Below are 15,265 nucleotides of genomic sequence, written 5' to 3' on the forward strand. Positions count from 1 at the left end.
CTAGGCATAAACAGCTGAAGCTGTGTATTGGTTCTGTGGAACGTAAGTTACATTATAGTGACATGTACATCAGTTCTGTGGAGGGGGAAAATGCTTGTATGTGTTTTAATGAGCACTTGGAAAATGGTAATGCAGTGTTTTCACCTGCTGCTTTGAGTAATGGTAACATGGTAGCCAAATTAATCTGATGCAAGTAATGTTACATCTTATAATTTACACTGGAAATACATGGTTTATATATTTTAGATTTTATATATGTATAAAAATATGCAAAGTGTGATGCAGTGTGAGATACTAATACACACATGTGTATTAAGGCTCTCAGCACCCACATCATGTGCATAACTCTGATTAGGTACATTAGAACAAAACTTGCACTGTTACTATCACTGTCACTATCACATCAACAATAACTGTTGATGCTTATCTTTAGAAAAATTAATATTTTTATTGCATTTCAGAATATTTTTTTGAGAATTTAAAAACATGAGTTAAGCTTCATTTTATTACCTGTAGATATGTTCTCTTTATTGTATAAAGGTGTGTTTCAAATCATTGTGCAGGGTCAAATATAATTTTGCTACTTTCTAGACATGCTTCCTTATCACAAACTTATCTTTCCCCTGTAGCTTTGCAACAGAAATAAGCAAGCCAGTAGCTCTGCAGTGTATTTATTGGGGTTATTTTGGATACTAGTAAGCAAATTACAACTTACCTGGTGTTTCTGCAGGATATCCAGTTTATCAGATTGTAAACAGAAACTCATTTATTTAAACATCCCTGGAAGTATGTGAAAGCTGCAGTTGGTTTCTTCTCAGTATTTTTCTGGGCTGATGTAGTGTGAGAAGGCTTTGAACCTGAATGCTGTCAGTCATGTGAAAAGCAAGTTTGGTTGTATACTGGGAATTATTAACTGGGATTTGACAGCACAGAGCTAGAAGGCTCCCTAGAATCAATGCACCAGCTCCTCTGTTAGTAACCTGGTGGGAGCAGTCAGTGTCCCAGTTGAATGTACTCTTGGCTTTTGACTGACATTCTCTTATAATTCACAAGTATCACTACAAATAAATGCAGAATAAACACATGTCATTTGGGGGTGGATCGTTGGTAAGGAATGTAAACAGGAAATCATAAACATAAATCCCTCTGCTGGGAGAAAAAAGCTTAGGTTGTGAAGAGTCAGGAACATGAACAAAAGTGATTAGAAGATTAACTTGCAAAACACTGGGGGTTGAGGAAATTGGAGAATCTGATCCACAAATGCAGTGACCATCCCAGGAGAGCGATGGTTCATGAGCTATATGATTGCAGCAGCAGCGTGGAGAACATGATGTCAGGCCACCTCTCACCATACTGTGGCCACTGAGGAGTTCTCTCAACGCTGTCACTTGTGCTCCTTCTCCACCACACAGGCACCTCTGGCAGCATGTCACTAACTCTCTGAAAGAAGGCAATATTGATGCAGCCACAGAGCACAAGCACCACCTTGAAGAGAGACAGCGAGCAGAGGAGAGGCAACGTGTGGCTCTTGCAGCACAGTGGAAGCCAAAATACTTTGCCAAAGAGGTATTTCTATTGCCTTATTTCAGAGACCCTGTAGCATGTTTCTGTGTGCAGGAGGATGTTAAGGACAAATCAATTTGCCTGTGGTTTTTACCACTGACTGTTGTAAATTCTATTTTCACCAGAGTCTGGCCCTTAAAAAAGAGCAATGGGTTTTTCCATATTGTAAACTAGCTTACTTTCCTTCAGTTAGATTTGAATCTGAATTTTTGGTACCTAATGTTAGGCACTTAAAGCTGGTTTTTACCTTAAAATCAACATCCTAATTTGCAAGTGCTGTGTACTCATAACCCCTGCTAATCTTTATCTCAGCAGAGTAAAGTGAATATGGTCTAGGGATATTTGTCCAGTGTAATTAAGCTTGGACATCTGAAAGTACTGGGTCTCATCTGCTTGGAATGAAACAGATTTTAAAGTTTGTCTTTGCCCTTTCCTAGAGGAAAGGGGAAGGGAACTAAGACTGACCGAGAGAATTACTATATGCCTGTGTTGCCACATAGCCACTATGACCAGCAGTTTGAACCAGCAGTTCATCTGTTGCATCTTCTCATCGCTTCTCTACCCCCTTGTAATTTTTTCCCTCCTGCCCAAATTATCTGTAAATTCATTAACCACAGAATTTTCAGATGACAGGGGCTGGTTTCTTGTGTTGATGAGTATTGTGTTGATGAGAATTATTTTAGATTTAGGTGAACCTACACCGATCCTGTATGTATAAATCTCGTTAGCAAACTCTCCCTAATTTTCTTGCAGGGCGATGGTTGGCTATACTTGAATCCTCTCTGGAAGACCCAATGATGGGATAGAGCAGTTGCCTCATAACTTTACCTTTAAGGCATTAAAATGATACAGTGTATAACCTGAGGATGTCACTGAGTAGGTCGTGTTATTGGAAGATACCAACGAGAAGCTGTGTACTGTGAATGGTGCATCTCAAAATAATGACATTTGTAATTTATTCAGGAGCCATGTTGTGTGTATGGGTAGAAGAACACACACGCACACGTCCATATGTACACACATTATACACACAGTGTGTATATGCTTGTGTGTGTATTATTTACACTACATGTAAACAAATTTAAACACAGTGAATTGGAGACCTTTTCCTGTAAGTGTTAGGGCACAGGCCTTCAGCTGGACCCACGTGGGGCTCCTCGAGTTCTGTGCTTGCAGGATCAGGCCTATGCTAGTATATAAGAAAATACTTTTTTATTAGTTAAGGTTTTTCTATTTTTCACTTATGCTAAAAATGTTTTGCACTTAAAATGTGACGTGTCACTTAATGGCCATCATTCTGTCTGAACAGGCATTGAGTAGTCACTTTGACATTAAGAATGATACACTGATGGCATCTTTCCTCTTTGGGATGCTGATTCAAGAGCGTGTTGCTGGTCACTTAAGAGTGTCAATTTTCAGCCATCATATAAGAAGTAGCAATACCTTCTCAAGAGCATTGTTCACACTAACTCACTGAGTCCCCGTTTTTTCCTTTGTTCATACTTACAGCTGTTGAACAGATCTGGTCACCAGTGAGTCAGCTGCTTGGGTGATTCTCATCTTGTGCAATGTTCTGGGTACTATTGCGCCAGTGCTTTGGGTTACATGTTCCACTAAATCCCTTCTAGCAGCTGTAGCTGTGGTGTGCAGCTCAGCCTTACTGCAGTTTTCTACCCCCATGTAAGAGGTGCTGCACCTGAGCATTCCCTGCCTTGCCTTTGAAGTTAAACCACTGCTCAAAGACAAGCCTGTGTGCTGAGGTGGGTGATGCTGGGCTGGAGTCCTGTCCTGCTGTGCTGCTGGGATCAGTGAGAGCCTTCCCCCCGGTTGAGCAGTGCACTGCGCGGGGCAGTCAGACCGAGCTGGTGGGTTCGGAGCCCCTCATTCTGTGCTAAGGCTCCAGGCAGACCATGTGTGTGCTGACTGCTTCTGCATTTGACCTGGTTGATTCCAAATTACATACTTGGGTGAATGGTAGAACTAGCCTTCTTAGATGATTTTCTGATGCAAAAGTAACAGGTTAGTTAATTGTTACAGCAACAAAAACTTTATTAATGAAGCAAACAAAATGGGATATAGTTTTGTAAATTAAAAAAGGAAACAGTCCTGTGGCTTGATCTGGCTTTGTAAGGTGACCACTGTGACACTGAGGAAGTGGATTTTGAAAGTGTGCTAAGGCTTCGTTGCTTTTTAGTTGGTGTTTTGTTGACAGTGAAGATGTTTTTGAGGAGCAGCAACAAAAGGCAAATGTAAATGTGCTGACTTCTGCTGTGCCCTGTCAAGAAACCACTCTGTTTTCTAATGCGCAGTAGTGTGGGCCTTTCCATAGTACTGATTAATTTTGTGCCTTTTGTTTGCTCTCTTAACACAGTAACATGCTTTATATATGTGACACAAATATCTTTTAAGTCAAAACGCTGCTTAGATCTGTTCTTATGTGTCCTGCATTTCCTCATTATCTGTCTGGTAGACGTGACAATCCCTTCAGCAACTCAAGAGGCTGCTCAGAGGTGTGTACGCAAGGAAACACACCAGTAATTGTTCAGTTGGACGTAACAGTTGTTAATCGATCTTTATGTTCAAACTTCACATCCCCGTTTAATGCAGCTGTGGCTGCTTTTTCCTCCTAAATGCTATTTTGTCTGCTTGTATGCCCTTATTTTTGCACATTAAAAAAATCCATGTTATGAATGATGTAAATCCTATTTTTAAAAGAAATGTGGACAGTATGAGCTTGGTTTTGTAACCAACACTTTTAAGGGGGGGAAAAAATCTTATTTTTAGGAATAGTTGATTTTTTTTTTGGAACAAAGCCAGAATGATGTTGTCATAGTAATCACTGAACTACCACAAGTATTGTCAGGAAAACGTGTACTTCATCACCTGTGGGAATTAGCTTTCTAATGGATGCTCTCCTGCTCTAGAGGTCAGTCTGATAAGTAACCAGAAGTATTCATATGGTTTGTATTAGTGTCACAAAGAACAGTCGAAAATGCAGAATTGAACATGTGGAACATCCTCCCAGAACTTTTGGCTTTCACATACCAAAGAACAAGCCACAGACTCACTATAAAGAGCCATGGAAAACCCCTCTCCATCAGGTGTGCAGGCCTGCACTCCTGGAAGAGTAAACCTCTTTCAGCTTTGGTGGTAGGACTGTTGAGGCTACAAGGGTACTGTAGCTGTTCTTTTAAGGAGAAATTGGAGTAATTTTATGCTTGTAATCTATTAAAGAGTTTTTCTGTCTGCATGGTTGGCTGTTTCTGCATGCCCAGAACATTACACTTACATTCTGATAGATGTTTTGTTTGGTTCTGATGCTGTGAAGAACCTGCTGATGTTGTTTCTGCTGTTTCTTTTCCAAAGTAACTTGGGAGAGGCAGACACAAAAATAGCCCTTTCTGAAAAGATCCCATCAGCGAGATTCCAGAACAAGGTTCAAAAGTGTCATTTTTCTGGTAGTTCTGTGTTCAGTATGAGACTGAAAATTAAATATTCATGAGTCTTACTCTGTAGGTTGTTCCAATAGCTGTCTTGGACTTGCAAGTGAATGCCTTGCAAGTAGCCAGTGTACACCCCAGATTGTAATGAAACCTCCATGTACTTCAGTTTTGTGCGTGCACACTGTGGAAAGCCTATGCAACCTTCTTTCTCAAGTTAGGAGTGTTCAGAAAGAAAATTTTTATCATTTCAAAGATGCTCTGGCAGTCTCTTCTGATTTGCCTTCCTTTCATAATTTGTAACTTTAAGATGACAATGCTCATGAATAAATGATTTGTTTCATTTAGTAGTGGGATGCCCTTTCTGTTTCCACTGAAGCCTTACTGAGCTGGTACAGGTGCCTCAGCAGCAGTTCATGTGGCTGTGATAGAAGTGATGTTTCAGCTGAATCTGGGTTTGTTGTTGGGGTTTTCTGCCCTGCTCATACTAGCAGACACCACAGAGGTAAGTTCCTGTTTATATTGGACAGCACTGATCAGGGAGAACAGGGATGGGCACCATCACAGCTCTAGGAGAGGCTAGGCAACATATACTCTAAGAAATAAAAAGTGAAGGTGTTCCCTTGTTTCTGAAAATCGTATGTCATTTAATCTTCGTCCTGAACAGAGATTCTTGATTAGATACTGCTTAAAATGCAACTCTGAATATTTGCAGCATTGTACACTTGCACAGGGAGGAAAAATGTGCTTAGAGGCTTCATGGATCCTGGTCAACATTTTTCAAGTGCTAGCTAATGCAGTTGTGGTTTATTTTAAACATTCATCCACAGTGTTGGAAATGACTGTGCCAGGACACTTTGTTTTAATGCAAACCACTGGCTGAAAAACAGGACAGGAAACACGACCCACTCGTGTTCCTTGCCTTTTGCTGCATTTGCTTCAAGGCCACATCTTGGAACAGGTTGTATGTTTTGGGTTAAATTAAGTTTTAGTCATGGCCAAGTATGACTTATTTTCGGTTTTTACTCACAGTAGGCTTGATGGGTGTAGAAGGCTGAGTCAAGCATTCAGCTGTTTTTCCAAGACTATATCTGTCTGTCATAATATTTAATTAATGACTTTTCTCCCCCTCCATTATGGAATTACTTCTACAAGTTTCTCCTGGGATTATCAATAGTGCCTTCTGCCCTCATGGCTTTCAACAGTAATGATTAAGTGATACAGACCTTATGTAGTCCTGGCTTCTGGACACTTGCAGTTTTAGCCCCGTAGCAACTGGAGACCAGAGCCTGGTAAGCGTTTATTTTTTTTTTAGTTTGAATTTTACTGTGTTGTGGTAGTTATGCCTCAAGATCTTCAGAATTCGACCTAGCAGAACAAAGAAAGGATGGCTGTACTTAAAGAAATGACCTGGTACAGGCCGTGTGTTTGCCAATAATGCAAGATGCTAGCTTTCTTGGCTGGTGGAAAAAAGTGTGGTCCACTTCTTGGAGAGAAGAGGTAGAAGTCTGCTGAAGTCCTGGTGCCAAGTTAAAGTTAAGTAAGCTTAGGTAAGTGGTAGGCAATTTTAGGCCCAGGCTAGCTCAGATTCCTCTAGTTTAAGTTAAGCTTATTTTTCTTTCATGTAGCTTTAAAAACACTATAAAAGTTGACAGGATTCACATAGTTCTCTCTGTTAAAGAGCTTTGTCAGCTAAGATGGAAACCTATCTGACCCAACTGTAAAGACACCTTTACATCTTCATAAATGGAGGGAGGGCAACCTCTTTCTTCCTTTTTTAAACCAAGGCTGAGTTACTGCCAAACCAGAGACTGACCAGCAGCATCTGTTCTGTTGCCTTTCAGCTGTCCTTTCAAATGTTAGATCGCTTAATTTTTTACCAGTGGTGAGGGGGCAGAACGGAGATCTGTGTGGAAAAGGCAAGATATGATAAACAGTGCACCCCATCATCACCTCTCCCTTCTCCATGTGGGTAAGCAACTGAGGCAACTTGACCTGCTCCAGGTGGCTGGAAAGAGTCACTGCAACACTGTGTGTTTGGGAGAGATGGTTGCTGCTCTTCACAGGAGTACAGCCACTATACAGCAGAGACCCTGCGTGTGGCTTAATAGATTTAAGCTGGAAGGACGTTAAATAGCTGCTCTGGCTGCATTACAACACCTTCATGAGGTCAGCAGATTTGCATTCTGGAGCTTCCACAACTGAATTCATAACTAGGACTATAAGCAGCATGTTACCAAATTAATCAACAAAACTGACACAACACCCTTAACACAAAACTTGAATTAACTTTATTTTCCCCTACAGTCAACAACTGGTCTGCACTGAGCTTTAAAGCAACAAAATAAAATGAAATCTCCGAATGCCAGGGGGCCAGAAATCCAGATTTAATTACCTTTGTGAAAATGTTGCAGCTGTAGAATTGGTCTGTATAAACCACTGGAGTAAAAAATGAGTTCATAAATCAAAAAAAATATTCTACACCTCGGGAAAGAAGTCAGCAGTAACATTCTCACAGAACACTGTAAATTTATATTTTCTTCATAATAGGTACGTACTATTCTGCGTTTTACATCAAGTGATTGATGCAAGTTTTGTTTCTATAAAAAGTTACAACCTGTGGCAGGAAAACAAACGGCAAAACCCTTTCATTTCAATTAAAGAAAAATTTCAAGTCTCTATGAAGTTTTCCTGTAGCTGGAAAGTGAACATGTTCAGTCTCCATTTATATTTAGTGCATTTCACCTGACAGTTTTCACCACTTAAAAAAACAAAAAAAATATGGTATAAAAGACAGACAAAGCAAATAGCACTATAGCAGGAATTTCTTCAATTGATTTAAGCACTCTAAATAAAAATGCAAACAGATCTCCAGAAAAACTTGAGGCAATGAGGGGGGAAGAGGTCTGTGGATCCTCTCCCTCCGATAGCCACAGAAAGGGGTTGTATACCTGTCAACCATTCTTTTACCTTCCCTGTTACACAGACTATGCTTGTTTTACCACTGCAAACATTCACCTAAACCAGGTTTAATTTCTGTTGTGAAGCACCAGCCATGATGTGGTGCTCAGTGAGCTGTGTGTCACTATTGCATTTAATTACTGTCATTTCAGATTTTTTGGGAGGATACAAATTTAGCCCTTGTAGCTACAGTGTGCAAGATTTGCCTTGTCTACCTTAAGAAGTGATGGTGTAAGGCAGTGATACTGCGATCCTACGTTAAACAAAAGCAGCCTGGCCAATCAAAACTAGCATCCAGTTGTCAGCTCTGGTGAAAACTGCAGCTTTGCTGCTCACGCTCCAGCTCAGACCCAGCCTGCAGCAACAGTAAAAGGATATTGAAAGAAACCAGTGAAAAGTAATCATCGGAGCAACTCGTTCTGAAAGTCTGATTTTAGAGAGCTCTGCTTCCTGTTAATTGTTGAAAACAAGTAATTTTTAGATTTCACCATTCCAGTCCATGTACTGCTGCTATTCAGCTGAACAGTGTTTTCCAAAAAAAGATTGACAAGTATGCATGTGCCAAGGACCAAATTACAGGGTTCTTTGGTAAAGTCAGTCCAAATTCTCAACAGATTTGAAGGGTAATATGTACCAATAAAAAAACTGCTGCTAGCCTTGGATAGCAGCTCTGTCCTGCTTCACATTACAAATCTAAAACAGCTGTTCTCAATAAGCCAATATTTTTAATCAGACATTGCCTGAAAATTTTGTACAATAATCTGGACCAATGATGGTTCTGTACCCTCATGTTGCTGTGAAACATGACTCGAGCTAAAGGCAAAGACTGGTTATCTCAAGGACAACTGCTTCGTATTAGCAATCAGAACAGTGTATTTAAACTGTCTTCCTGTTGGGTCTCTTGCCTTTCTTTAAAATTAGTTTATTCTTAATGTAGCCACGCTTCCTTTTGGAGGTCTAAAAAGAAAACAGAATAAAATGTATTAGTTAATGATTTAAGTCTTGACCGCGGTTTAATGCTGTGCATTTCAGTGCCTGATCTTTAGACTGATTTTAAAGAGCTTGGATGGTAAACCCTCAATTAGGTATATTATCCAGTTGTTATTTTTAAAATGGGGACTGTTAATTCATGTCTGGCCTTTGCTTTTTGTGAGCCCTGTCTACCAGATAAGTAGAACTGTTTTCAAAGCTTGTGCTGAAGCAGAGTTAATAATTAGCCAACACAATAAAACTCTAATACACCCAAAAAGCAGAGTGTTAGTTGTGTTTGGAAAAACCTTGCATCTTTTGCAGTATTTGATTCTCTCAGAAGTTAGCACGAGGACAGGCAGAAATATTTACTCAAAGCAGCATTTTTCAAAAGAGAAAGCTGAATAATCACATTTTAGTCTCTAATCCTCTGCCATTGGTCTGTAGGCTACTTAGTGCTTTTATGTGTCTTTATCAGCATATTTTAGGTATTTTATTAAGCTAGTAATGGGGGAAGCACTGATGTCAGTGTTAGGTAACACTTCACAGTTCTATAGAGTTAGTTTGTGGCAGGTGGAATTGTACATTCAACATGCCTTGTGCACATTAGACAGGTAGGCAGCTCCCACACTTGCTGCACTTGGCTGTGCTTACCAGCAGGCTCTATTATGTCAATTCATTAAAACTTTTATTTTTAATAACAGCAGCATTATTATTATAAAGTGAGACAGATACAACATGTCTGAGTATTGCATAAGAGTTATCTCTAAGCTTGAACATGTTATTCCTAACACAGAAGAGAGAATTTCCAGTAAATAAGCAATTGCTGAAAACCTGTGGCTACTACAGTAGAGCCCTCAACCCATGCAAGTCCCAGCTTAGACATTCACCCCCTGTTCTTTGGTGGTTCTCAGATTTCTTAGTGGGAAGTAGTGCCAGTTTGTATTGCAAGAGTTGGTGACAGATCAGAATTTGCACCAGCTTTTATCCTGGCTTTAGACAGAGAACCAACATATCCATAGCTTAAGTGGGGTTAATGCCTCTGTCATGAGTAAATATAGCCTTGCTTGTCACTTAAGATCAAAATTTACACGGTAAGCATATGACAGGCACAGTAAATCTTGTAATTCCCTTTCAAGGCAAGCCTAGCTTCAGAGGCAACTCCCAAACATCTTCTTGTATGACCTTCCACTAAATTACAAAACCAAGCACCTTGACCCTCTAACATTCTTTACCTGTATTTCCAGGACAGTGTAAGTTTACAGCCTGCACTAACTTAATTTATTACACATTTGTTTCTGACAAGATTTTGGAATTCCTTTTGCAACATGTATTTGAGTATATAGAGATGTTGTGAAGGAGAGGGCTGGGCTCCTAGGAGTCTCCCCAGCTCCCCTGGTAACAAATCTTTCTTAATAAGCTGAGGCAGCACACCACAGCGAGCAACGTTTTAAAACACCATGAAGATGACTTCAAACAGTAAGCAGCCAGACACTAAAATTCCATCAACAAAAGATTCATATTTAATTTATTTCATACAAAATTGCCATTTTTAAACTTCTAGGCATCACTACTTTCAAACAAAGTCAGAAAGCAACTTCCACATTATTTACTTAGTGAGCCATAGTTATTGAAACATGAACTGATGTACTTCAGAGATTATACTTCCAGTTACATGAAGACTTAAGAGTTGTAACAGCCAGTGACACACTCTACTTCCAGTTAGCATTCTGCCTAAAAAAAATCTAGCCTTGTGTCTTCACATGCTTTTAAGTTAAGCAGACAGTAAATTAACAATTATTACCAGCAGGCAGGTCTGATATTGGACACTAACATGAACAGTATCCGTTAACATTCTGGCTAGTGGAAATACATAATTCACCAGCTATGTGATTCGCTGTTAAAAATAAACTGCTGCCTCCTGACCCCTTTCAGTTACTTCACTAGGAACCCACCTTCTTTGACAAATACTTCTGTTTCGGTACAATGCTGGTTACTCTAGGTTTATGATCCAGTGTCTCTCTGTTGTCTAGTTGTTTCACCTTGTATATTCTAACAAGCCAGTGCTCTGAGGTAAAGGCTTCCTCCAGATGTTTAAATTTAATGTCTTTGTTGCCTATCTCGGCATTGCGTGTACGATCGAATCCTGGGGGTGTCCGAAAATCCAACTATAAAAAGGAAAGTTGCATATTAGTTCAAATGAGACAAAACGCAAACCACCCATCGCTGCAAACCCTGGTATACCACAAGGGAGTGCTTTCAGCTGGTCTAGTCAAAGAACACCTTCTCTTGCATTGATTATTACTACACAGTAAAAAACCTGTCAGTTCCTTTTCACAGCTGAGAAAGAGACAAATTTTTTTCTCCCTCCTACACACATCCTCAATGTCTCAACAGAAATATCATGTTTGCATTCAAAGATGGAACTACTTGGTGGAAGTCTGAGATGCAGCAGCCTGTAGTACCTTTTTTAGCGTAGCTGCTCCTTTTTGCTCTCTCTTCAACAGTGCAATAATTTGTACATTAATAGTTTTCCATACACGGTAGAAATAGTTCATATTTATGAGTTAGATCTGACACACACCTCAACTCTCCACCCCATGTTACAAATCGGATCCACTGGCCTCAGTTTTAGATGAATAAAGGATTCTTGTGCTAACACATCAGAATGAAGGGCACTTAGCTACATACATGTGCTTGATGATCCTAAAGGGGAATGAGAACTCTGAGGATTATGCCCTTACGTTAAAAGTAAGTGTAGTGTTGTTTAATACACTGATGTGACTTGTATAGAAATACACGTAGAGAAACTACTTGTCAGTAGTTTCTGACAGGTATTATATAGTCAATTAGCAGTTCTACTTCTGTGCTACTATTACAAAACCCCAAATCTAAAGCTCTCTAAAACATAACAATGCTTTAGCAAGCACACTGCATAGCAGAATTAAGATGTTCATCTGAGGCAGTGTCAAGCGCAGCAAAAAGTCAAGCACAAGTGCAGGGTAAGAGCAGAAATGCTTTTTTCTTTAATGTTATACACAGTAGACCATGCCTAAATGTGTTTTTATTTGAAGAGCTGACTCTTGCCTCTGATTTTGCTACTACAAGCAACACTCAATCTAGAAGAGTGAAAATACATCAGAATAACATTTCTTTCCTCACATTTCAATTAAGATCCAGCAGAAGTTGTAGCACTGACCTGCATCTCTCCAAATCTGTAATAGGACATTTTATACATGAGGCAGTTCAGCAAGGTTGGAGAACCTGCCTTGTCTACCCGGAATTCTCCCTGAGGGGTAAAGTAATCGCTTTCCTTTAAAAAGAAAATACAAAAAGTCAGTATAAACTGAACTCCTATTAAAGTCATTCCTCATTCTCTTCTCTGCAAAAATAAAAACATAAAAAAACCCAAACCAACAAAAAACCCAAACTTCATAAAGAATCAAAACTGACTTTTACAGTTTTAAAGCTGATTTAAGCTAGGTCTTAAAACAGAAAATGATGGTGGTCATTAAAAGTAAAAGAGTTACAAACTACCTGCTTGTAAACCCAGACCCCAATGGACCAATCTTCCTAAATCCATGACAAAATGGGTACCAGCACAATAATACTACACAGTAAGCCGTTCCTGGAAAACTGATCAATCATGATTATTCTTCAGAAAGGTGAAAAGCACTGTATTGTTAATACAGGGGGTCTGCAATGTATGTGCACTGTGTTTAAACACAAAAATTCTGCCATTTTTATCCTCAGTACAAGGTGAAACTATATGCACAGGCTACTCCCTTAAGCCTGTGCTCAATATTTAGAAATTTTTGTTAGGCGTAAGAAAGTATTACCCCAGACTTCTGCAATCTCCCAGATGTCTGAGTAACTTAAACTCTAAGTCAGTATTAACCCTTTGTCAACTATTACAGAGTTTGAAGACATTTGTAATGCAAACTATGTAAACAGTCTGAACACTCCTGCTTTTTTAAGGTATGATGATGCAGTGAGACACACGCACACACGAATTACAAGACACCCTGTACTTTTTAGTAATGTGCAAAAAACAAGTGAAAAGCTTTTGAAGTTACTGACCTTTCAAAAGCATAAATATTGAAAGAAACTGGGCTACAGGCCTCTGCACTCCTACTGTTCTAGGGAAACAACCCATAACACATTTTTTCAAATAAAATTGCAGTAAGTAGTAGAGATTGCCCTCCACTTACCCGAATATCTTTGGGATGTTCCCCCTCTGCTATTCTCACCATCCACAAGAACTTGTTAATATCATCGCCAGAGTAGCCAATGACGCCACCAAAAATAATCAAAACATAATCAACATCCAGGCTCCTCATGATCTCGTATGCTGCTGACTCATTTGATGACATTGCCTTTCCCACCTGTACCACAGCAAAAATATCTTAAATACCTGCACAGCTGCCTATCAAACAGATCAGTACCTGACAGACCACAGCCCAAGGATACATACTTGCCAACATTTCCATTCTAGAGAAAGAAAACTCAATGTGAATATTTAGAAACTCAAAAGCCCAACCTGAACTAAAAATATTTTCTCCTCTGCAAGAGGAGTGCTGCCTGTTGAGTGTTTTGAGTAGAAAGTGTCACAATAAGGGTTTTCGTTTTGTGGCAAGGTTTTTCAAGCCATGGCTGTATTGCAACAAAATTAAATATTGCAGAAAATAACTAATTAAAAATTATTTTCAAAGCTGTAAACACAGCCCAATGTGAAATATTAGTAACTTCTTGTTTTGTCTATTTTTTCCTGAGCTCCGTCCTTCACTAATAACTCAAGCCATGCGGCATGCTACATGGTAGCATTGAATTCAAGGTAAATTTACAGAGAAAATGTCAGAATAGAGACATCCTTAAGTTAAAAGCCTAATACAGTTTTAGCCTTGAAACACCTCCCAAAGCTGTATCCAGAATCTCTTCCACATCAGTCACTTGCCACACTTAAAAGTTCACTTAGATCAGTAACTGGCTTCCAGTTCAGTAGTTCTGTTTGCTACTGAAGCTCAGGTGTTACAATGCACTGCTATAGTAAAAGGAAGTAACTACAATATAAATAATATTCTATCCAAACTAGTAACATTCAGTTACGAGTGTAATTGGGAAACACTAAATTTAGGCTGCATTCTGTCAAAAAGAGTGAGAACCTCAGGTTGTTGGCCATTATCCTAATCAATGTGAAGTTATTTGGCAGATTTCCACTTCTGTGTAGGAGAAGTCATCTGGACACGTCTCTGGGGCACACCTCATTTAGAGCATAAAGGTTCAGGTATTCGCCACAACACACATTTGTTGCTTGGGTCCCTCTTTATGGAATATTCATTCTGAAATGGAACCTGACAGCACCAGCTGGAGAGAATTCTTTATTAAAGCCCATCGCTGCTAATTGCTGCAATGTGTATGGTTACTGCGCCTAAGCAATACAGATGACTCCCACAGTTCTCTGTTCACAAAACACACCTTGTCCTGCACGGACACCCACAGATTGTGGGTTTAAATATAGTATGTACAATTCTACCATGTGTAGAAGAGAGAGGCACATAGAACTATCAGAGTTGGATCTCCATTGAAACATAATGTTGTCAGGTCAACAACCAAAATAAGAAAAAAGTGCCTTAGAGTACACAGGAAGGCTTGTTGACCAATATTAGCACCAACAGTATAATTTACCAAGCTTGCTTTCAGCTGATGTAAGTTCTCTGCCCCTACAAAAGCATGTAAATGTGATTCCCCCTTCCACAACACATTTTTTCCCAGGACTTTGTATTCTCCAAAGCACAGATTGATTAATTTGTTGATTTGGAATACTGCTTGTCTGCAGACCAAGTTGGTCTAACTGTTGTACTAGCTGCTGACACAAGACAAACCACCCTACTACATTCCTCAAGCCCTTCCACCATTCTGCCCATGCAGCACATTAATCTACTGGGAAGAAATAGCCACTGATGACCAATGTCACAATGACACACCACCTAGAAAGACTGCAGCCCAACTACAATAGTAGAGCATTCTTTTGTTTCTGAAACAAGTTTAAGCTGCTCCAAGGTGATGCCCCTTTAACCATAGGCAGTGCTCATACCCTGCGTCTAAAGCACATGCACAAAGCTTAACCTTACTGTTCAGAAGAGAAAGAAATTAGATGTTGTGTCTAACTGCAAATTTGAGAAGACAGAATTGCATCAAATCTGCAACACTTCCAAGATGCCCGAAAATTTGCAATTTCATGTGGCCAGCTTTCCGAAATGCAACCAGCAAAAACCTTATTGAACTGAAATAATCCGTATTTGAATGGTGCCAGTAAAGTAGTGTTACAAATA

General features: G+C 39.6%; 2 protein-coding genes across 2 annotated transcripts in view; one reads left to right on the forward strand and one right to left on the reverse strand.

Moving 5' to 3' along the window:
- Window positions 1-4,254, forward strand: part of OSBPL10 (oxysterol binding protein like 10) — a 106,618-nt gene extending 102,364 nt beyond the window's left edge. The window contains exons 11-12 of the mRNA XM_034066625.1: window positions 1,413-1,566; window positions 2,317-4,254. Of these exons, the coding sequence (XP_033922516.1) occupies window positions 1,413-1,566; window positions 2,317-2,361 (199 nt within the window). The 3' untranslated portion in view covers window positions 2,362-4,254. The remainder of the gene's footprint in view (window positions 1-1,412; window positions 1,567-2,316) is intronic.
- Window positions 4,255-7,271: 3,017 nt separating this feature from the next.
- The window catches only part of STT3B (STT3 oligosaccharyltransferase complex catalytic subunit B), a 50,236-nt gene continuing 42,242 nt past the window's right edge, over window positions 7,272-15,265 (reverse strand). The window contains exons 13-16 of the mRNA XM_034066616.1: window positions 13,145-13,318; window positions 12,133-12,246; window positions 10,889-11,101; window positions 7,272-8,921 (exon numbers count right to left, since the gene is read on the reverse strand). Coding sequence (XP_033922507.1) covers window positions 8,841-8,921; window positions 10,889-11,101; window positions 12,133-12,246; window positions 13,145-13,318 — 582 coding nt within the window. The 3' untranslated portion in view covers window positions 7,272-8,840. The remainder of the gene's footprint in view (window positions 8,922-10,888; window positions 11,102-12,132; window positions 12,247-13,144; window positions 13,319-15,265) is intronic.

Source organism: Melopsittacus undulatus, chromosome 1, assembly GCF_012275295.1.
Source record: "Melopsittacus undulatus isolate bMelUnd1 chromosome 1, bMelUnd1.mat.Z, whole genome shotgun sequence".
In the NCBI taxonomy this organism is placed as follows: Eukaryota; Metazoa; Chordata; class Aves; order Psittaciformes; family Psittaculidae; genus Melopsittacus; species Melopsittacus undulatus.